The sequence below is a fragment of the Nematolebias whitei genome, chromosome 17, assembly GCF_014905685.2.
Source record: "Nematolebias whitei isolate Nwh7 chromosome 17, NemWhi1, whole genome shotgun sequence".
Classification (NCBI taxonomy): Eukaryota; Metazoa; Chordata; class Actinopteri; order Cyprinodontiformes; family Rivulidae; genus Nematolebias; species Nematolebias whitei.
Window position 1 is genome coordinate 32,162,553 of NC_056514.1, and position 22,652 is coordinate 32,185,204.

The window sequence follows — 22,652 nt, forward strand, 5'->3', positions numbered from 1 at the left end:
CATACACAAGGAATCACTCAATATATAAAAAATAATAGAGGTCAGATATATACATTACATGTGTGAAATGTTTTAATGTGAAAACATGAAAGTCTTTATTGTGGTGCAGGGTTAATTATCATATGTGCATAAAGAGGGAGGAGTTGAAAAGTTTGATAGCCATAAGGAGGAAGGACTTCCTGTGGAGCACCTCGTTAGGAGGTGGTAGCCAGCCCCAGAAGTCCGTGGGGCTCCGACCCAGTTGTGCCTCAGACGGGGCCCAGAACTCCCTCAGACTCCCCTGGAGTGAAGGGGATGTCTTGCTGGATGAAACGCAGTCCTGAGGTGTCCCCACTTCTTGGGACGGCAAGCCACTGGCTTTCCACCTCATATCCATCATGGGTAATGAGATGATGGACATCTCCCGGTAGGATAAAACGTCCTTCTCCTGATGAAAGAAATGACTCTCGGTGCCAACAAGGTTTTTTTTTAAAATACACTTTTTTTAATTTAGTTCACGAATCTGAGATAAAGTTTGCTTAAATTTTAACATAGTCCAATAATTCATAAGTTGAATACTACTCTTCTCAAAGCTTTAAACTATTTCAAATTATTTACCTTTTTTTGAAACAACACCATCTAGTTTAGTTATTTATTCATATTTCATAGTACATGTATTTGCCATATTGTCATTATACAAACTGAAAATGAATGTTACAGAATTGTGAGTTTTAACTGACCAGAATTTTGTGTCTTTATTTGAGCGAGGGGAATCACAACATTGCCAAGAACTCACATTATTCTTCTGATGGAGGTCAAGACACATTTATTATTTTAATTTCACACCTGACCTCTTTAACTAAGTATATCTCTACAAAGCACCGTACTACTGTGAAATACTTTATTCATTTCAATTCATCCTGCTTGCACCGTTGCATTCTACCATGTTGTTGTTTACTGTCTCTCTCTAGGACCTTGTAAATATTATAATTTTTCACTTTTTGGTACTTTATTTTGTATCCTTATTGCATGCTTTAGTATTTCTTGTTTGTTCTTTGATTTTTTTTATTATTTTTTTTAGCGAGTCAAATCATTTTTTCTCATCCTGAGCACTTCATTGTACTGTTAACCTTGTGTTAACCTTGTGTTAACCTTGTGTTAACCTTGCATTTGACAAATACAACTTGAACTCCACCCCACCTTCGCTCTTCAACTCTTGCATGACTCATTGGGTGCTTAAACTCCATCCCTTTTCATTACTTTGACTCTTTTCAGCTTCTCTTCGACTCCTGTCTTCGCCTGTCGCCAATCTGGCTTCTACTGGTTTTTTTCGTTCTTCTTCTCTCTAGGGAATTCCTCCACCTCTCCAGGTTCTCTTCCACCTGCTCCCTACTCCCACTACAGATCAGTCGTGTGCAAACGCCATAGTTCATGAAAACCTCCTCCCACCTTTGTTTCATTGCCCTCATTTCCTTCACCGCCCTCATACAGTACTTTACCACACCTGACTTCCTCACTCCACTTATTTAGATAATCTTCCTCCATTATTGCTGATGGCCACTTTAATTTGCTAAAACTGTGTTTTTATATTGTTTAATTTGTTTGATAGGTGTTTTCCATAAACATATATGTTTAAAGTAAAGTATAATCACTCATAATAACTCTTTTTATAGATAGATTTTTTTTTTCTCTGATTTGATTTTTTTTTAAAGATATCCTTCATGAATTCATTGGTTTTTAACTTTTCAACCACAAATTATATAAAAGAAACCATGGGATTAGCAAAATGTGAACTTTTAAGACGCAAAAGAGGGTCTTTACTTTATTATTAATAATTGGGGCGGCTGTGGCTGAGTGGTTAGAGCAGTCATCCTCCAATGTAAGAGTTGGGGGTTCGAATCCACCAGCAGTCACATGCCGAAGTGTCCCTGGGCAAGATGCTGAACCCCTCATTGCCTCCGATGTGTGTCCCATCAGTGTACGAATGTGATAAAGCACTGATTAGTCTCTTTGGAATGATTTGTTCAATTAGCTTTGTAGAGATCTAGTAGTGTTGTATGAATGGGTAAATGAGGACACAGATTGTAAAGTGCTTTGAGTGTCTCCATAAAATAGAAAGGCGCTATACAAGTTCAACCCATTTACCATAAATATAAATTTAGATTTCATTAAGCATGCTATAGAGGGTTGCAGGTTCATTTTTCAGATCGTTCTGTGCAGTTTGCACAATCTCCCCGTGCACATGTGGGTTTCATTCGGTTACTCCAAGTTTCCTTATACAGTCCAAAAACCTGCATTCAACCCTCATGACCTGGAAAAGAGACGTGGGCAAAGCAAAGGGTTTGTCCATAATCATCAATAATGCATAACACACATGTTCTTTATGACAAAACGTGTGAAATTCCATAAAGAGGACGTCAAGATGCTCCAGAGCATCCATGCAACACTTTCTAACATGCAGCGTCTTTGGTCAAATAATCCTCTGGCAAAAGCTGAAACACATTACTGCAACACTGTCAGCTGAAAAGGGAAGGATTTACTTTAATGTTCGCCGCCTCACCTTGTGACAGAATGAAAGCGACAGCACCGCAAGGAATTTTCAGGTCTTGAAAGAGTTTTGAGGGATATTTGATATTTGAATGTGCTGCAGGAGTTTTCATCCCATTCTCCGGCTTCTGAAGAGCACCCCCCCCCCCCCCCCCCCTCAGGATTCCCGTGCCGTGACATGGGGTTCTGCTGCAGCTCGTGCATAATTGATCATTTTTATCCAATCCAAAGACGCCCAAAGCGGCAAAAAGAGTTTCAACAGTTTGTGCAAAAGCAGCAATCATCCAGCTGCTGAAGATGTAAAAAGACTTGATCACCTGTTGGACTGATCATGAGTTTTAAAGAATTCCTGCAAGTGTTCAAAGCAACAAACTTATCTTGAAAACAAAATCTAAATCCACTTGATTTTTTTTTTTTTTTTTTACAAAAATTTCAGAAACTAAACCAAAAATATAAAAATTAGTAAAATAAATAAATAAAAGCACACATGACTACAAGATATGAAAACATTTGTATTTTATACTGACAAGTGATTTTTAAAGAGGAGTGATTCTGCAAAATACATTCTGAACTGTTAATATCTTACCTGCTGTAGATGGCCCTTGGAGCAACATGGAGCCTAATCTGGTTAGACTAAAGTGAATTAGTGAATACGTAATGAGTCTCATTAAGCACAAAATAGTTCATAGAGCTATCTGAAACAGGTAAAACATTTATCGTTCATGACCGTTTTTTACAGAAGTAGATCTGAGCTCTCCCTTTTACTGAAGCTGAGCACACTAATCAGCTCTTTAACTCCTCTGACCTTTTTTATTTCACTTGATTTATATTTCATTCTGTTAATTACGCTCGCACCTGCAACATATTGATCATTATCTGGGCCCTACCTGGAGTTTAATCTCCTAAAACGAGAGGAATTATTGAGCGTTCAATGACGTCAATTTAAAGTATCAGCCGTTGGATCGCTGAGTGCTTGACTAGATGTTGTTGTGCAAAAAAATAACACAAACTGCAAATAAAACTGACCGTTTTGTCCAGAATGATCTGCAATTTGTTATAAAGGAAAAGATGCAAACTCTCACTGAATAAAACAGATGTTTTTTATTTACAAATGTGTTTAATGATAGTGACAGATTTTCACAATCTATAAAAAATAAATGAGAAGCTCAGGCTGAAACGAAAGGTCATCTTGAACTCATTTTGAATTTCCAACAGATATATCACAACGAATCTCAAGAGGTGAAGGTTTTTTTAACTTAAAATAACAATCTGAAAATCTCAAAAGAGCGTAACATTAAAAATTATGAATCTACAAAACCTGAAGGAAAAATAAAGTGAAAATATTCTGGTGAAAAGGGACAAAACAAATGATTTAAAAACTACTTGGGAAAAGAGAATTAAAAATTAACACTCAAGTTTATTCTTTCTTTTTTTTTTTTTTTTTTTTTAAAAAATAAAATGTTCCTAAAACTCAAAAGAACAATTTATCTTTAATTTTGTTTTCTTTTGGTATTTGGAGTATATTTGTCTTCTAAATTTATTGAAAATCCCACCTGTTTGGACCAAATGGGGTGTCCAAACTTTTGCATATTGGTTTAAAAGTACTTGCTGAAACATCATGGAGACTGGTGGAAAAATTCAGAAGCAAGAAACAAAATCTGAACCTTTTTTATGCATGTTTATGGTTAATGTGTCCTTAAATTAAACGTTTGTAAACAAAATTTGTGAGCAGCTACAGCGTGTTTGTTTACCAATAAAAACAGAACAATGGGGGCGTCTATGGAAGAGCCATTTGGAATCAAAGTCCAACAGTTTGGATGTATTATGTATTTAAGCTAACGTTTGTTGAGTATTCTGCCAAAAATGCTTTGTTTACACTGAGCGCATACCTGCATTTCAGAACTGCACAAATATCTGGAAAACTACTGGCGTAAAAAGTTATTCAAACGGCCCCATTTCATATAATTCAGGATTAACTTTTTCACATTTTGTTTAGTTTGCACTTAAATAATTTTTTTGTACCTGGGAAGACAAAACAAATACCTTGTGTGTTTAAAACAACAAAACGTGTTTAAAAATACATATTTGTGCAAACAAACTCAACATCTCTAAGGAGAAAAAGAGAAACTGAACAACAGCTGTTGCATAAAATATTAATCACCTTCTGTGAGATGAAGCCAACAAAAAAGGTTGTTTTTGTCTTTTAAATAAATTACACTGAACATTGTGAAGGTTAAACGGTGAGTCTCTGGGAACACTCGGGGCGTGTTTACCTACAGGTGAACGGTTTGACTACACGAGTACACCATTTCATTCATCTCCAAACCCTCAGCGGGTTAGTTTCAGAGCAGTAGGATGAACGTTGCAGATGTCGAACCACTGCCGATCCACCTCCCTGTGTGGCAACAAGCCGTTTTGAGGCAGAAAGGGCCGGCGCCAGCGTTCACGGCTGCCCACCACTTGCCAGAACCGCGTGCCCTTGAGCAGAAAGACGGCGCTGTGGGTGTAGGAGAAGTAGGCAGCGTCGATGTTGCCATCTGGATGGTCTCCTCTCTCCACTGGAGGGAAAACGTCTCTGATGGTTTTGGGGAAGCCTCTCACCAAGCTGCTGGTTTTCACACTGAATGCAAACACCTGTTTGGACAGAAAGCTGCCTGAATATGACAAATTATAGAGGAAACGTGACATTTATGTCGGCATGAATACATTGTTTTATAATACAAACGGTACGTATGGCATGGTAATCGTATGGTATCATATGGTGAGACATGAACCTGGGCTGCACCTTTGCTTCCTGTATGTACCCAGTAAAGTCTATACCAAGTATGTATACTATAAGAGCCAAATTTGTACCAAGGACATACTCTTGAAATACAAAAGTTGTACCAAGAATGTACCCAGTAAGTACCAGGTACGCACTATATATGTAGCCAGTATGAGGCTTTTCCTCTTCGTCCAGCCAAGTTCCGTGGCAAAGTACCAGGTACATACCCAGTGTGTACCAGGTCTCTTCAATCTTTAATACCAGGTATGTACTAGCCTGTATAACGATTGCTTCCACAACTTTTTATATTTTACATGTGAGAAGTCAGACTTTCTCATAACATTTGTGATCTTAAGAAATATTTCCTCTGACTTCCTTTCTGTCCAAAGGTTTATTTCTAGTTTTGCTGTTTTTTTTAATAAGCAGTCTGTGACAAAAATGCAATTAGATGTTTTTTTTTTTTTGCTAAATACAAAAACGAACACGCTTTAGCAGACATAAAATCCTATTTTAGCACCATTAAGTACACTGAGTACTAACATACTGAATAGTATCATAGCCCAGTGGTTCCCAACCCTGGTCCTTGAGGAACACCATCCTGCACGTTTTAGTTGTTCACCTGCGTTGACACACCTGATTTGAATGAACAGGTGATGAACAGGCTTCTGCAGAACTTGAAGTAATTAAATCACTGAATCAGGTGTGTGGGAGCAGGAAACTAACTAAACATGCAGGAATGGTGTTCCTCAAGGAACGGTGTTGGGAACCACTGTCTTAGCCGATCATTCCTCTGACAATTGCTTTAACGTATCCCATACATCTGTCTCCAGGCCATTTTGAATAATGTGTGAATGTTTTAAATAACAAAAGGAAATATTTATTTTTGTCAGCACCTAAAGGTTTGGTCTGTTAAACTTAATACAGTTTTCCAAAACAAAACGTACCTATTTACTTTTAGAGATTGTTCAAAGATTTAAAGGGAAAAAAAACTATGTAGGCCCCTCCTCCTCCCTCTCTGCTGTGCTTGTGTTTAGACTTTAGAGCTCTCTTTGACCACAGTAACTGTCAAAGCTAAAGTAGTAAATCCAAAAATCTGATAATAAATTGGTGCAGATTTATCACTTTGAATATTATGTGTCATTTAAACATTTTTTATTACTAGAGTGCCTTTGAAGAAGTAAATGAGGGAGTCCCTCCTGTTGTAAAAGGCTGTGTCGATGGGACTGGGCACCCCGGGGAAACCTTTAGAAATCCTCCTCGGGTACGGCTGACCATCAGAGTCCTTAATGAACACCTGGTCATTCTCATTATCATATCTCCAAAACTGAGTACCTGTTAAGAAAAAAGAAAACGACCAATTATCTGCAACGTCGAGAGTCGGATCATTTTCAGAAAAGCGTTCATTTACCTTTGAAAAAGTAAACGTCATCTCGTTTCCTGGACCACACGTGTACGTGTGCGTCTACTCCATCACTGGGAAGCCCGTGCCAGCCGATGTGCAGCGCAACCGGATCACCGTAACGCGTTCTGTTGTTGCTGTTCTCATACAGCCAGTACCAGCCGTCCCTCATGAAGTACGTGTTGAAGCGGACGATCACGTCTCCGTAAGGCGTCTTCTCCTTCCTGATCCAGTCGAACACGGTGTCAAATCGACCTTTGCACGCACCTGGAATCAAACCGTTTGATTTCGTTAGTTCGTTCCCGTGAATCTCTTCAGTTTCTGTGCATCCTGCAGGGGATGAGATAACTCTGTACCATACAGATGCTGTATAGCCTTTCTGTCCATCCAGTCCATCTCAAAAGTTGACTCGCGAGGCAGGTAGCTGGGCTGCATTATAGACCCCGGTCTGTAGGTGTGGGGTAGACCCAAAACATGACCAATCTCATGAACCGCCACCTAACGTGCAGGAAATTCAACGTGCTGTTACTAGACCTTCAACGTCTCCTTTCATTGTCCTTGATTTGCTGCTTACTTTAAGAAGGCTGATTCCACTGTGGGAGCTGGGAGCAGTGAAGTGCTCATCATCGTCAAAGTGTATATCACCGAGGAACCAGGCATGAGCAAACTCCTGTCCCGTTCCGTCAAACCTCTGACTGCATCCCAGATGCCTTCCTGTGCAGAGAACGAAAGTCCAGAATAATAGAAAGCACTGATTGCTTTCTGCAGTGCAGTATTCAACACAACAACCAAGAATTGGGATTTCTGAAGGACTTTTCTTTGTAAAACTAGATTTTTGATCAGAATCAGAATAAGCTTTATTATCATTGTCCCGAAATAGTGAGATTATTCGTCCAGTCGTCCGAAAGATGGGCGGAGTGCACGTTGCTGCTGCTCCCGAGAGCGCGGCCCCGTATCCTTTTTCAGAAAACTTTTTTTTAAGATAGAAAAGGGGAAAAGGTCATGAGAATAGGATAGTGGTATTACAAAAAAGATCTCTTCACATCTCGCCCTTAACAAGACACGATTTAAGACGTCAAAAAAACTCTTACCAGCAAGTACATTATGAACACGTTACACACGCATTTCATGGCAAGACGGTGAGATTCGTCCATGAAGCACTTCATAGTCCTGATAAGATGTTGGTGTCAGCCGGTAAACCTTCACAGAAGTTCTCGGGGGGGGGGGGGGGGGGGGTGTTGGTTGGATTGACAAAACTTTTTTTTGTTTACCCATGTCCCAGGAGAAATTTGATGGGGAGTCGGATTCAGATAAGGCACAATTATTTTTTTCATGTCCGCCTTGAGTCCTGCCGGTACTTTTGATCCAAAATGGCCAGATTTGTGGGCATTCCACTGCTCAGTGCTCATGAGCCCCCTCCAAGATCGTCCCCAGCATGCTGGCGAGTCCCAGAAGCCACAGTTTGCCTGCGATTCTCACACATCACTTCTATCTTATGGTTTCGCTGGTAAATCAGCTGATTTTTGAGTAACCGGTGATAATAAATGTGGCAGTTTTTTTTTTTTTTCCTCTTTAAAACATTTTAGAGATGCTTCTGTTTTTTTTATCAAGTAAAATTCTTCCAATTAAAGTTTGGAATGAACCAGCTTTCCTTCGAGTTTTAGTGATCCCATGAAGGAATACGTTTCACCGGCTGCCTTTCTTGACAGATGATTAATTTAAGATGGCTGCCCAAGCTATATCTCACAAAATATAATAAACCTCGGAGTTTGTGTTGAGGATGACTTTCAGCTACTACCACGGCAAACTTTAGCTCAAAATCTGTCAAACTGACTGAATTACAACCATTTTAGTGATTTTTTTTTTAAAGTCTCCTGTTATTATTTATTTAAATCCATCCAGTGGTTCATTAAATATTTTGCTAACACACAAACACAGACATAGGCAAACACTTTATTGCTTTATCTCCTTAGACAGTGGGCGATTAAAAATGATTAAAATGTAGAAATGGTGGAGGGAACTGCTCTGCCCAGGAGTGATGCTCCCAGTGTTGGTGCTCTAACTGATTCAGATCTACATCTTGACCCAGTTTGAGTCACCAGGGTTCAAACATTGCAAATAAAATCTACTTGTACATTTCGAGCGTCTTGGCTGCTGCCTACCTGTGCCAAAGCCCAGCTTGACGTCAATGTCCTCCAGTGGCGACCACACGTCCTCCACAAACTCCAGCGGCGACACCTCGCTCCACATCCGGAAGGCCAGCCTGAAGATGTACCTCTGCTCCTCGACGGTCAGCTGACTGCTGTAGCCTTCTCCGATCAGCCGCCACTTCAGCACCGTCTTGGAAAAAGCCATGAATCCAGATTCTCTCAGATCTCTCTTCTGACGCCTTTCTGACACAAGGACGGCCAGGTGACGCTTTTTACGCCGAACTGCTTCGCTCTGACTTGTGTCCAGGCCTACGCGTCCCATTTCACCATCACTGGAGCCGTCTGGCTGTGTCGTATTCACGTTTGTATCGTTTGAAACGTCTACGAGGAGACTTTGTGTGTTGTTAAAACTAAATATTTCATCGTCAGAGTAATTGGCAGAGCTGATGAAACGGTCACTTGCTGTGTTGTTGCCGTCAGTCTCGTTAAAACTACCGGTCTGATTGTTCTCAGGTTCCACAGGAGCGTTCAGGTCCATCTTCTTGTCGGGGACGCCACACCTCGGTTTGTTCATCGCCTCCCTGGTGGCCTCATCGAACACGCCTGTAACAGGCAGCCCCGACACCCTCTGAAACTCTTTAAGGGCTGAAATAAAAGCTTGATTCTCAGCTCGGTTTTTGTGGACATCACGACCACTTTGAGGAGCATCTCTTGAACGAGACACTGAGGTCTCCTCCTGGATTCTAGCTTGTAGGTCATCCAGAAAGTCATCTGGGGAAGAAGCGTCCGAATCCTCAAACTCGTCTTCCTCCCAGTCGACAGGCTTGATGAACCCGTATCGAGAGAGAAATAACTGAAACAAGACCCAGAATTTAATCCAATTAACACTTTAATAAAACTGGAAACATATTTATTAAATGCTGACCTTGCTGATTTAAGCTGTGACAGCCATCTTGAATTGGATCAACTCCAAAAGTTCATCGGTTGAAGGTGTAAACACTTTCTGACCATTTCATTTAAAATCTATCCAGTGGTTCATGAGATATTTTACTAACAGGCAAACAGAATTTACTCCAACAGTTAATGCTTAAGTTAAATAAATATACCATTCAAGGTGTAGTGTTTATAGTATGCAATATGTATGACTCTCAGCTACTACCACACCAAATTACAACTACCATATTTTTTGGACTATAAGGCGCACTTAAAATCCATTTAATTTTCTCAAAAATCGACAGTGACCCTTATAATCTGGTGCACCTTATGTATGAATTCTGGTTGTGCTTACTGACCTTGAACAGATTTTATGTGGTACACGGCGCTCAAAAATCTGTCAATGTTTTAGCTTCGCTTAAGGCGCCTTATAGTCCAAAAAATACGGTAGATTTCTGTCAAATTAGCCGAGTTATTGGAGTTTTAGCACTACCCAAGGTTGGTTTGTGGTGGTGGCCATCTTTAATTGAGTTGATATTTAAATTTAAATAGTTGTAAAGGTACATCGAATGATTATTTCCTGAAAATTTCATTAAAATCTGTTCAGTCATTCATGAGTAGGCCTGTCACGATAACATTTTGCTGGGTGATTAATTGTGTCAGAAATTATTGCGATAAACGATAATATTGTTTGAAATTTAACAATTGTCAAATTTTAGGAATGTTTTGTTTGGTGTGTAGTACCTTTTTATGACCACCTGATGGCAGTGTAAGACTGAACCAAAAGATTGACAGTTGAGCAGATTGTCTCTTTTGTGATAAATGGGAGGGACGACCTTGACGTGACATTGTGACAACATGGCACTGGAGTTGAGCCTTTTGTCATCCAATGTCTTCAGTAGAAAGAGAGAAACACAAAGAAACAATAAAACCAGTGAATGAAAATGAGGTTGATAATTTTCATTCACCATGCGATTAATTGATTTATCGTTTATCGCGACAGGCCTATTCACGATATTTTACGAACGGTAAAATTTTAAACAAGTACCTTGAGCAACGTATTTGAGCTCGGGACATGAGTTTTTAAATTTTAGCTAAATATCTGTAAAACTGATTAAATTATGGCTTTTTTTTTTAATGTTAAGGATTAAGTGGCTGTGGTGGCCATCTTAAATTGAACTACCTCTAAAGAAGGTAAACTGTTACAGATGCACATCTTCTGCACGTTTCATTAAAATTCTTCTAGTAGCTCATGAGATATTTTGCTAACAGACACCCACACGGGTAAAATCATAATCTTAATGCGTTTCGGCGTTCAGAATTTACCTCCGCTTTAAATTCATCCACGACGACAGGAGCTTGGTGCGACAGTGGCGCCCGCACGTCCGAATGATCCCGGTTATGGAAAAGCTTCTCGGCGCCGTTTGAGTTGGTGAGAAGGAGCCAAGTGATCAGCTGCATGAAGGTCAGCATCGTGTCCTGAACGTGGACAGAACGTGATCGGACCCGGAGCACCTCTGCTTTATAAAGTAAACCCGGAGCTCCTCCACACCCACGTGAAGGTGCCACACTTTTCTCAGCTGTGGGTGAAAAGTAAACTCGTTTTAACTTCATCGGTTCGACGGACGTGTCACTCGCGCTCCGACGACTTTAATGAACCGTCGCTGAGCTGTGGAGGAAAGCTTCACTTCCATCTGAACAGTAAAAGATGTGAAGGAACTTTTTACAACACCCGTTCCAAACACTTCAGTACTCAAGAACAACAACAACAACCATTTTCTTTCTGACGGAGCTTTTATTTTGAAAAATACTTAACATTGGACTTAAGTACGAAACGGGAAAAATAAAGTGAGTTGTTGTGACCCATCACATCAAAGATTAAACCACATTTGGTCAAACAGCTGAAATTAGCTAAAATATGCTAGAAAGGTAGCTTAAGTTAGCACAAGCTTAAATTACCAAAATGAAGTGGAGAGAGCACGTGTGTGCGCAGTTAGGCTGAAAGAAGCAGAAAAAAAGTGGAAATTATCTGAAAAAGGCTGATTTAGCAAAAGCAGCTGAATAGTAGCTAAAATGGCAGCAAGAAGCTTAAATTACCAAAAGGAACTGGAAAGTGCACATTTTTGCTGAATTAGGCTTAAAATTTTGACGAGTGCAAAAAAAACGTAGAATTAGCTAACAAAGCTAAAATTAGCATAAAAACAGCTGAATAGTAGCTGAAGCTAAATAGTAGCTGAAATTAAAAAAACGTGTAAAATAAGCTGTATATGCTCCTTACAGCTTATTACTGCAAGTTTTTTTCTATAAGCTGAAATTAGCATAAAGAAGTTAGAAGTACAACAATGGTGTAGCAGAATAAAGCCGAAAGGAACACAAAACGGCTGAAAAAAGTTTTTTTGCTGAAAGTAGCTGAAAATAAAGTTTAAATTTGAACAAAGAAGCTGAAGCAGAACAAAATGTGAAAGGAGCAGTAAAAGGTCGTAAACACATCTAAATATTTGAAGGATGCAAAATGAGCTCAATTCATTTTCTATGAGAAAGTGGCAGAAAAGGCTAAATGTTTCAAAAAGCTAAAGTTACACCAAAACCAAAAGTCACAGCAGGATTGTCCCGAAAGAGATGAACATTTTGAAATAAGATTTGTTGAAGTAGCACAAGGATTCCTTAGATGGAGAACTTTACTAATTGGCTTTAATGTATGTGAATGTTCCTGTAAAGTGCCCTGAGACAACTTTGTTGTGATTTGGCGCTATATAAATAAACTGAATTGAATTGTGGAACGAGAGCGATGCCAAAACGTACAAAAGAAAAACTGATCACAATAGTGTGAACACTTCATAAACGTTCACACAATAAATACATGAATAAACGTAGAGAGAATAGAAAGTGTGTTTGGATGAAAGAACCGGTGCCTCCGGTTGGTCACCGTAGAGCTTTCGTTATCGCTGCGGCCAAATGTTGGGCTGTCGGCTTCTCGGCGGTGCAGCTCACACGCAGACCTTCGGCTGCCATCGCATCCCGTGTGGTTGGCCCGATGGCTGCGAACTGGGGAAAAAAAAAACTCTTTGAGGCACCGAAGATATAGTGTATTTTTTTTTTTTTGATAAAAAAACCGCACCTTTATGTGAGTGAGCTGATCACCTGACAGCCTTCGTACGGTTTCCAGGCAAAACTTAACTCCAGACGGGCTGAAGAAACAGACGCTCGCGGGAATGCCCTGCATGTGCACCAATAAATCCAATAAATAAAAAAATGAGAGTTCCTGAAGGAATGCATATCACCCGCCACATTTCCTTCTGGTTTTCAACTACGATCATCTTATGATAAGAAGGAGTGGAGTTATTTTTTGATCAAATCTTGTGAATAATGTGAGATCCTGCAAAATATGGTAGAGCTCAAAGTATTGAGGAAGATTCGCAACTACTACACCGTCACCTTTAGCTCAAAATTTGTCAACTAGACTGAGTTACAGCCATTTTTGTATTGGTTGAAGTCAATTAGCAGTGGCAGCCATCTTGAACTGGAACGACTCCAAATGTTAATCAGTTGAAGATGTACAACCAGTCCACACTTTCTGAGAGTTTCATTAAAACCAGTCTAATGGTTCATGAGATATTTTGCTAACAGTCAAACAGGGTTCACGCCAACAGTTAGTTTTAATCAAACACATGCAATGCATAGCACTCTGAATGTGTTCTGAATTAGCTTTAGCTTCTAACACACAAAATGTTAGCAAAATATCTGCAAAACTGGCCGAGTTGTCAATTTTCTGTCCTCTAGGATCAGTAGGTTGTGACAGCCATCTTGAATTGTGCTGATGTACCATTATATTCTGAAAGGTTCTATTTGACGAGATATTAAGCTATCGTTAGACAAACGCATAATATTGAACATTTGTTAAATATAAAAATGGATTTAAACCCAAAGTGAGTTCACCTGTTCTGTGAAATAGTTGTTTAGATTTGTCTCCAGATCAGGATGTTCAGCGGTTTGATAGACAGTCAGCGTCTCCAGAGGAACTCCTGGAAACAGAGACGGATCCCCACAGTGGCAAAAGGTAACGCAATTACCATTTTGTTAATTAGCCTATCCCCAGCGGGTGTTTTATCGACCTGAGCTTTAACTGTGAGACACAAAAGAGGAGAATGCTCACCGTGTTCCCTTAAAGCTGTGGGCAAGACTTCTCTTTTAATTGAACCACACGGGAAAAAGAGCGGCGGGATATTTTTATCCTCTCCTAAAAGAATCACGCATCAAGTCATTTTAGGACAATTAACAGATTCTATTATTTCATGTTTGATGATTAATGAGTTAAAAAAATAATAAAACTGCAGCATACTTTGGATGATGAGCCGCGATAAGACGTCTGCCGTCCCCGCGTCCTCTCCCACGGGCTTCAGACCCAGACTTTGGACTTCGTGGAGCAAATCATGAAAATGAACAAAGACGTTCAGAGAAAACCTTCACTTAAAAAAAAAAAAAAAAAAGTCAAGAAACAAAACATCTGGTAGAGCGTTTCACAACTCACGGGAGGCTTGGAAACACGATTAAATTCATATCGGTTAACATATTAACATCATTAAAAGTTTTTTTTTTTTAGAGTCTGAAAAAAGGAAATGTCTCTGTCCACGAGTGACGAGGTTGATAAACTGTAAAATAAAAATTTTAAATTAAAACAAGCACATTTTCCAAGCCCGAACTTTTATAAATATGAGGTATTAGTGTCTGAAAAAAGGGCATTTCTCCCCTTGTCAGTTTCAACATAAGTTAAAATGATAATAAAGTTTTATTTAACTAACCCGCCTGCTGCCCTTGGGTCAAAATGACGCACGAGGCTTCAGTCTTAAAACTCAGGACTCGTGGGTCATTTTGACCTAAGGGCAGCAGGAGGGTAAAAAAGCAGAATCACAAATAAAACCAGCACTGGCAAAAAAAAAACTACAAATCTATACCTCGGGTAAATAAACAAGTGATTTTTATATTTCAGTAATAAGTATTAATATTTCGAAAACAAGGTTTTGTAAAGTTTGTATATGAAACTTTTCAAAAGTTCTGGTAGTTTAGGCTACTGTTTGGGTTTGACCCATTCATGTGTGTTGACTAAAGAAGGGACTGGAATGTGGAAGTTGAAGTCACAAAGAGCGCCCTCTAGTGGCTGGCTGCAATAAATGCTTTAAGTCCCACCTCCTGTGTAAACAAATGGGGCATTTAAAAAAAAAAATCAAATTGCACTTCATATATCACTAATTTTTTTTTACATTTATTTAATTCTTACCTTGCAACTGTGTGCTTAATATGCATATTTTTTAAATATGATTTTAGTTTCAATTAGTTATTTGACTCTTTAAAAAAATGTCATGTTACACTGTGATCAACAGCTTAACGCGTTGGGCAGGTGTGTAGGTGTTCACGCTGAACTGATTGCTCTGCCTCAGCTTGTGGACCCTGGCTCCAAAAATACAATATGGCGGCAACCACAAAAATCCCCAGAAAACCTGGCTTCAATTCTGAACAACGGCTGAAACGCTTCGTCCATCTTTACAGTTGGCAATGATTTGACCAGAAAATAAAAAGTAACTGGACTCCCTGGTCACTTGGACTAGACTTTAGCCTTGAAGTAATGTTTTGACCTTATTCTCAACAATTTTAATGTTGATTTCATAAATGTCAAAACTGGGAAACAAAAAAAATTATTTTATCCCTCTTCAAAGCTAACCTGGGGTCCTAACCTTATGGACACACTGTATTCTAGACTTGGTTTAGGTTTACACTTCAGACCTGTCTAAAGCTTTTGACACTGTGACATCTTGTGTCATAAGCTCTCAGAACACACTTACATTTCTACGTTGACGACACAGTCGTTTACTGTCAAGTTAGAACCGTTGCTAAAGTTTTCCATCTTTTACAGTCTGCATTCAACATCATCCAGTCAGACTTCTTCCGTCTCAAACTGGTGCTAAATGCGGAGAAAACCAAAAGGATGTTGTTTTCAAGCAGGAAGATGGTACCAATAGTCCTTCTATCTTATCTACGAATGGTGTTCCTACTGAGTTTGTCGATTCTTACAAATACTTGGGAATTATGGTTGATGTGCATTTTTCTTTTAAGCCTCACGACGAAAACTTGGTAAAGAAACTGAAAGTTAAACTGGGTTTCTTTTTCAGAAATGGATCCCGTCTAACTCTGAATGCTAGGAAACACCTTGTAACTGCGATTTTCCTTCCATCCATTGACTACGGTGACATTATTTACATGAACGCTGCACCCTGCAGATGTTGGATGCTGCCTATCACGGTGCACTAAGATTCATAACTGGCTGTAACTACCTTACCCATCACTGCACCCTGTATTCATTTGTTAGCTGGACATCATTAACCACGCAGACTCTCACTGGTAAATTTTCATCTTTAAATGACATCTTGGTCTGTTGCCTTCATACATCTCCTCCTACATGTCACGTTGTCAGTGCAGTTACAGCGTGCGCTCAGGACATCATTACCTGCAGTGTCCCCTCAGTGTAAAGGGTCTTCTCCTACTCCGCTCCTGGAACACCTTGCAAAAAGATCTGAAGCTCTCGACTTTGACCTCTCTAAGGGATTTTAAAGAACTGCTAAGTTCATGGCAAAAACCAACAGACATGTTCCTGTTTTAAGTATTCTACAGCGTTTCATAATGTAGCTTGGTTTTTTGTTTTATGTCACTACTTTTATTTACTTTTCATTTTATATGCTTTTTATGACTTGTTTGTTGTTGTGTGTACCTCATCTGTGTTTGTTTTTTCCTGTTTAAAACGGATCTCTCTTGAGAACGAGTCCTTGTGACTCAGTGAAACAATGCTGAACGATGAATAAGATTTGTGTGCAAAACCACAATCTGCAGGTATTACAGCGGTTTGGTATTTGAAGTAAGTTGAAACTGAAACCCTTTCGTTTGTTAGAAAAACAGCCACAAAGTCCTGAGCGGGAAAAGCCTCTCTGCAAGCAAGAAGGGATAAACATTTTCCTCAACGTCTGTGGTTAGTGGAGCCAGATAAACTGAAGTTAAACTGTTTTCAACTAAATCAAACAACAATAAAGAAAGAAGTCAAAGGAAAGCAGCTGCTCGTTTCCTGAAGACCTGAACTGGTCTTTGTGGTTGGCAGCAAACTGTCACTTGTGTATAACATCAGGCTGACGGTGGTCACACCGCTTTACACACAGGTGTGCGTCACACTCTGACACACTTACAATTAGTTTATAAGGTGCACGAGTCGTAAAGAACCTTTAGAAAGTTCCTTTACAGATGAAGTAGGAACTCACCTAATGCTGCAGTCGCCTTCCCAACCACGTAGATGGACTTCGTGTTCCAGTTGTCTTTTACGTGTCGGTTCCATTCTGAGTCCAAACAATATTCAGTTTAATATTAGGTTTGGTTTCTCTCTTTGTTTCATGAGATAAATTCACCTCGTCTCCTTTCTTCTGCTTCTAGACACATCTTCACAGCCTCCACTGCTCTCGGACTGGTAAATATCAAGCCACCGTGATTCTCTGGATGGAAAAGCTAAAAACAAAAGGGAACGTTTAAAAAAAGTTAAAGGCCAGAAGACGTGATTATACCCCGCCGATTTTTCATACCAGACTTTTAAACCAAGATCTCATGTTGAGAAATGACTTTAAAATAAATGTGAAGCGATACCACAAGTGGTCCGGCTCAGAGTATGTGTTGTAAATGACTCTCACCTACTACCACATTAAATTTAAGCTCAATATTCATAAAACTGACAATGTTGGAGCCATTTTTGTGTTGGCTAATGTGGATTACTTATAGCCACCATCATGATTTACTTTGATTTCAAAATATAATAAACTAGATGCACATCTAATAAAAAAAATTCTGAGAGTTTCATTAAAATCCATCTAGTGGTTCATGAGCTATTTTGCTAACAAAAACAGGGTTAACTCCAACAGCTAGTTTTAAACTAAGATTTTGTTCAATGTGTAGCCCTTGGAGTACGTGTTATGAATGACTCTTAGCTACTAATTTTAGCAAAATATTGGTAAAACTGACTCTAATATGGCCTTTTTTATAGTTTTTAATGATCGTGGCTGTGGGGATCATCTTGAAGTGGAACGACTCCTTAAGTTAATCATTAGTTAAGACATGTGCAGTCAATATTTCTTGAAGGTTTCATTAAAATCCATCCAGTGGGAGATGAAATATTTTGATAACGGACACACAGACCAAGCAACAACATTACTGTCCACCCTCGCCTTTCAGCAGCAAAACGCTCGACCCATAAAGCTTTTGACATTTAGATAAATAACTTTTGGGATTTATTTACCTTATCCAACAAGGTGTTTAACGAAACAAACCTAAAGGACAGAACTGGAATCGGGGTTGCTTTGTGTCCTCGTGACTCCAGCTCCTTTAAAGTCAGAGCACAGAAAAATAAAAACTATTTAATAAACTGCTTTAACATAAACTATGGACATATTCCTAAAAGCTGGTGGATTTTAGGGAAGATTACATTTACCTTTATGTAAGGATCAGGTCCAGACTCTGCTTCTCTTGGGTCTTTAAGAAGTAGCACGTGCATCCTGACATAGAAAGACAATTAAATGTGTTTTTAACCTGATGCTGCTGAAAAAGCTGCAACTTTCAGGAACTGAAATGAGCTAAATCCATAACAGAGGGTGTGGAGGCTCTTTAGCTCAGCTACACCCAAGTAACTGTCACATGCACATTCATGATAGCAACACTGCTGAGTCACGATTAGATAGAAATACATTGACATTGTGCAGCTAAAGTCAACGAGTCGGTTTGTTATTGTTTACATTAGCAAAACACATTAGGTGACAAAATTAGCCACCGTGACATCCCTACAGACAGAACCAATAGAAAACTTTAAGTTATATAAAACTATTACATTGTTTAGCATTTATAAAGCCACAATATGAGCAACAATAAAAGGTTAAAAAGACTAAATTAACGTCACGTACCTTGCGCTGTTCTCGCAGACGACTTCATTCTCTGGGTCAAAAAAGGGTGTCCAAAGATTGCCTGTTCGAAACTTTTTATGAAATGTTGAAAAAAAAATCAAATTTAGCTTGTGATATATTTAAATATTACATTTATACATATGTACAGTATTTATTTCAAATAAGTACTTGCTACGTTGAAACAAAGCTGTCAATTCTAATGAATGACGCTACACCTCGTTGGTTTATTCCAGGTCCTTTTCCTGTTGAACTTTAACCTTCGCCACGCCTACTAAAAATAATACACACACACACACGTGCTTTTACGCTTCAACATGGCGTCGTCTGCTAAGAAGAGAGCAATGGGTATGGGTGAAAAACCCAAAGAAAGCGAGAACAGCTCGGAGGAGAATTCGGAGGATGAAGACGAGTCTGGGGAGGACGACAGCGACGCGTCGGAGGAAATCAACGAGGTAGCAAAGCTGTAAAACGATACATAATTAGCCTGCAGCTAAGCTAGCTAGCTAGCAATCCGTGATACAAGTGGCTCGCTAACATTATTTTTTAGTTCTTAATTCCCGTAACCTTATCTTGTGCCTCTTCTGTTTTTTTGTTCACGTCCAGGATGTCATGGTGGACTTTGAAGCTCACTCTATTTCAGTTAATGACTTCAACGGCATTAAGAAACTGTTGCAGCAGGTGCGAACCCGCGCGTTAACAGCCAGCAATATTAATAGTAACGTTGGTGTCATTGATGTCAATTTTCTTATTTTTGTATATACAGCTCTTTCTGAAGGCTCATGTAAACACGTCAGAGATGACTGACATCATCATCCAGCAAAACCACATTGGAAGTGTCATCAAGGTCTGTGCTGGTCTTTAGTGGTAATTAATTTGATCCAGCTCGTGTTGATGACTGTGCTTTCATTTGACAGCAAGCTGAAGTTCCAGAGGACAGCGATGATGATGACCCAGATGAAGTGTTTGGCTTCATCACTGTGCTCAACCTCACAGAGAGAAAAGTAAAACCTTCATTTATCTGCTGGATTAACAAGGAAGCAAACATATGGGGTATTACTCGATCTGATCCTAAATGCGGTGTTTTTGCAGGGCGTCCAGTGTGTGGAGCAGGTCAAGGAGCTGATCGTGGACCAGTGTGAGAAGAACGCTCCTCACAGTGTAACGGAACAGCTGGAGCAGATCCTGAATGACACGACCAAGCCTGTGGGGCTTCTGCTAAGTGAACGCTTCATCAACGTACCGCCACAGATCGCCCTCCCTCTGCATAAACAGCTCCAGTGAGTGCCGCTTTCTCCTTATACTAACATTGATGGGGATGTGGGGAGTTGTGGCGCAGAGGTTAGAGAAGATGGGCCAGTAATCAGAAAGTCGCAGGTTCAACACCCGGTACCATTGATGTCAAAATGTGGGTGGAAAAGGTGAAACACCCAAACCTCCCTCCACCCTCATTTGCACCAATCTGGGCCCCTGAGCAAGGTCCTCAACTCCCACCATCTGCTCCCAAAAACAGGTCTCTCTTGAAAATCAGTTCTCGTAACTCAATGAGACTACCTGTATAAATTAAAAAATATATATATATTCCATTGTCCTTTTTAGGGAAGAAATGTCTGAAGCTCAGAGGACGAATAAGCCCAGCGGGAAGTGTCACTACTGCCTGATGATCAGCAAGACGTGCAAAGAGGCGACCAAGAATATCCCGGCCAGAGGAGGAGCTCCGAAAGAGGAGTACCTGTTCGTCAACGCAGAGGAGGAATTCTTTTACGAGGTAAAGTCGATCAGTCCGGGGCAGCTGAAGATTTAAACTAAATATTTATTCACGTAAATAAGAATGAATGTTTTATTTGTTGTTTCAGCAAGCCGCCCTGAAGTTCCACTTCTCGGTCCAGGAAGATGCAGATTCCTGTTTGAGTGGCAGGTGGTCGTTTGACGACGTCCCCATGAAGCCTTTCAGGACGGTGATGATGATCCCCGCGGACAAAATGCCTGCTATAATGGACAAACTGAAAGAATACCTGACTGTGTGAAATACTCTTGAGACTCGTGTGCACACGGAAGAGCTGCAGGTTCAAGATGCTTTCTGGTTTATCTAAAAAGTTCATCTCTATCAGATACCTCAGTGTCCGTATAATTGCACTTTCCATCCTTTAACACCTTTTTCACTGACTTATTTTACTGCATTGTATCAGAAAATAAATGTGCATCAGTGTAGAATTTGTCAATACAATTGGATTTACATAATCCCACTATAATGGCTTTTAAATACCTTTTTTTTTTTTTTTACATATTAAAAATGACAACTTGAAGTTTTCTCCTATAAGATGTCACAATATTGGGATTTTGGCTCAATTAAATGAAAAGCTTTTCCTCTGCATTTTCGGGGCATTTTTGTAGAATTGTAACTGGTTTCAAGAAAAGTCTCGAGTCTTCCTCAAAGGACAGTTTGTGTCACAAAAAACTTCACTTGAACAAGAACTAATGTTTGAGAAAACTTGGGGAGGGGTGTTAACCATAACTAAGCCATAATAATAATGTCATCACTGTATGTTTCCATACAATGGCAAAACTAGTCTGCATAATATAACCACATGAATTCATTCAGTTTTAACTCTTGGAATGATTGAAAAGTCATTAAATATTTAATTTAACATTTGTAAATCTTGTTCATTTGTAGCTCTTCATTTTATTGTCTTGGTTGCTGCGTTCCTGCAACCAAGAAGATCTATTTAAACTAAAAGTAATGACTGGCTAGAATTAAAGCTGCAGACGTGTCAAAGTATCATAAATTTCTAAATATTCAGAAAGTGTTTGACATCCTTCATGTAGTTTATCTGAATACAGTGTGTTTAAATGGTAATCTGTAGCATATTTCCCTCATCGTTAACCTGAGCCAGGTAGTGTTTTACATCAGATGCTCCTCCTGACAACCCACACTACGCGGAAAATAATCTCTGCCCTGATTACCGTAATTTTTCTTTTGAAACAAATGTTTTCATATGAATTTTGAGAGGGAAGAATATATCCCTTTTAACCCCTTGTACACTTTTTCAGCGTTCTTTATTTCATTCACATCACGTGGTACGAGGTGTAACGAAATTGGGTACTCAAGGTCCCAGTTACACCCAAAAATGTAAAGTATAAACAAGGAAACTACAAGGATCCAAGATATATGCTAAACGATAATTATGTAATATAATACGGTGTATTAAATGGTTATTATGGAACAGTTTTTAAGGATCTCTGCGCATGCGTAAACTTTGGCAGCCACATATCTATTAGTAACTGCGGTAAGAACGTAAAAAGGAAAACCGTAAGAATTAAAAATATATATATTTCATAATATAAGGTCAGAGACGAATAAAACCAAAACAAAAATTAATAATTAAAAACCCCTAGTAATTAGCATTATGTCGAGGGCTTTGCACATGAGCACTGGTATCCGTGCAAAAAAAAAAAAATAAGGCATGTCCTCGTAAATTATATTTTTTTCTAAATGCAAACTCCTTTGGATATCCAGAATCCACCTCCTTCCTCCTCAAGGACCTGAAAAACCACAAATCAACAGTGAACAGGAGCAGTTATGGCTTGTAAGTGCAGTTGTCTTCCAATGTGGGTTGGAGGTTTGACTCCACCAGCAGTCGCATGCTGAAGTGTCCCTAGGCAAGACATTGAACCCCTCATTGCCTCCGATGTGTGTCCCATCGGTGTATGAATGTGATAAAGCACTGATTAGTCTTTGCATTAGAAATACAGGTGTTGGTCATAAAATTAGAATATCATGAAAGTTTATTTCAGCATTTCCATGCAAAAAGTGAAACGTATATTCATTCATTACACACTGATATATTTCACGTTTATTTTAATGTTGATTATAACTGACAACTGATGAAAACCCCAAATTAAGC

General features: G+C 39.3%; 4 protein-coding genes across 4 annotated transcripts in view; 1 reads left to right on the top strand and 3 right to left on the bottom strand.

Moving 5' to 3' along the window:
* LOC119423519 (disintegrin and metalloproteinase domain-containing protein 12) overlaps positions 1-22,652 on the bottom strand; it is a 175,956-nt gene that overhangs the window by 15,674 nt on the left and 137,630 nt on the right. The window lies entirely within an intron of this gene.
* On the bottom strand, positions 4,855-11,245 carry mmp21 (matrix metallopeptidase 21). The gene is made up of 7 exons (XM_037691493.1): positions 11,099-11,245; positions 8,852-9,692; positions 7,264-7,403; positions 7,046-7,187; positions 6,699-6,956; positions 6,450-6,622; positions 4,855-5,160 (listed from the first exon to the last, which is right to left on the bottom strand). Exons 1-7 carry the CDS (start codon positions 11,243-11,245, stop codon positions 4,855-4,857), a joined length of 2,007 nt encoding a protein of 668 aa, XP_037547421.1.
* Positions 12,498-19,339, bottom strand: uros (uroporphyrinogen III synthase). The gene is made up of 11 exons (XM_037691495.1): positions 19,315-19,339; positions 18,751-18,821; positions 18,285-18,348; positions 18,093-18,176; positions 17,215-17,311; positions 17,071-17,145; positions 14,112-14,186; positions 13,926-14,009; positions 13,709-13,794; positions 12,891-12,989; positions 12,498-12,817 (listed from the first exon to the last, which is right to left on the bottom strand). Exons 3-11 carry the CDS (start codon positions 18,345-18,347, stop codon positions 12,695-12,697), a joined length of 786 nt encoding a protein of 261 aa, XP_037547423.1. The 5' UTR covers position 18,348; positions 18,751-18,821; positions 19,315-19,339; the 3' UTR covers positions 12,498-12,694.
* Positions 19,011-20,848, top strand: LOC119424036 (BRCA2 and CDKN1A interacting protein). Its single transcript, XM_037691494.1, has 7 exons — positions 19,011-19,202; positions 19,354-19,428; positions 19,514-19,594; positions 19,665-19,751; positions 19,840-20,027; positions 20,347-20,515; positions 20,604-20,848. Exons 1-7 carry the CDS (start codon positions 19,065-19,067, stop codon positions 20,772-20,774), a joined length of 909 nt encoding a protein of 302 aa, XP_037547422.1. The 5' UTR covers positions 19,011-19,064; the 3' UTR covers positions 20,775-20,848.

Bases quoted from the DNA above. Each gene is read 5' to 3' on its own strand.
- LOC119424036 (XM_037691494.1), top strand. From the start codon at position 19,065: ATGGCGTCGTCTGCTAAGAAGAGAGCAATGGGTATGGGTGAAAAACCC. The intron at 19,595-19,664 runs GTCTGTGCTGGT...TTCATTTGACAG, and splicing joins ACATTGGAAGTGTCATCAAG to CAAGCTGAAGTTCCAGAGGA. The intron at 19,752-19,839 runs GTAAAACCTTCA...GTGTTTTTGCAG, and splicing joins TCAACCTCACAGAGAGAAAA to GGCGTCCAGTGTGTGGAGCA.
- mmp21 (XM_037691493.1), bottom strand. From the start codon at position 11,245: ATGCTGACCTTCATGCAGCTGATCACTTGGCTCCTTCTCACCAACTCA. The intron at 7,404-8,851 runs GTAGGCAGCAGC...TTCTCTGCACAG, and splicing joins CAAGCTGGGCTTTGGCACAG to GAAGGCATCTGGGATGCAGT. The intron at 6,623-6,698 runs GTAAATGAACGC...TTTTCTTAACAG, and splicing joins TGACGTTTACTTTTTCAAAG to GTACTCAGTTTTGGAGATAT.
- uros (XM_037691495.1), bottom strand. From the start codon at position 18,347: ATGCACGTGCTACTTCTTAAAGACCCAAGAGAAGCAGAGTCTGGACCT. The intron at 17,312-18,092 runs GTAAATAAATCC...TTTTGTTTTTAG, and splicing joins TAAACACCTTGTTGGATAAG to CTTTTCCATCCAGAGAATCA. The intron at 13,795-13,925 runs GTGAGCATTCTC...CTCTGTTTCCAG, and splicing joins CACAGCTTTAAGGGAACACG to GAGTTCCTCTGGAGACGCTG.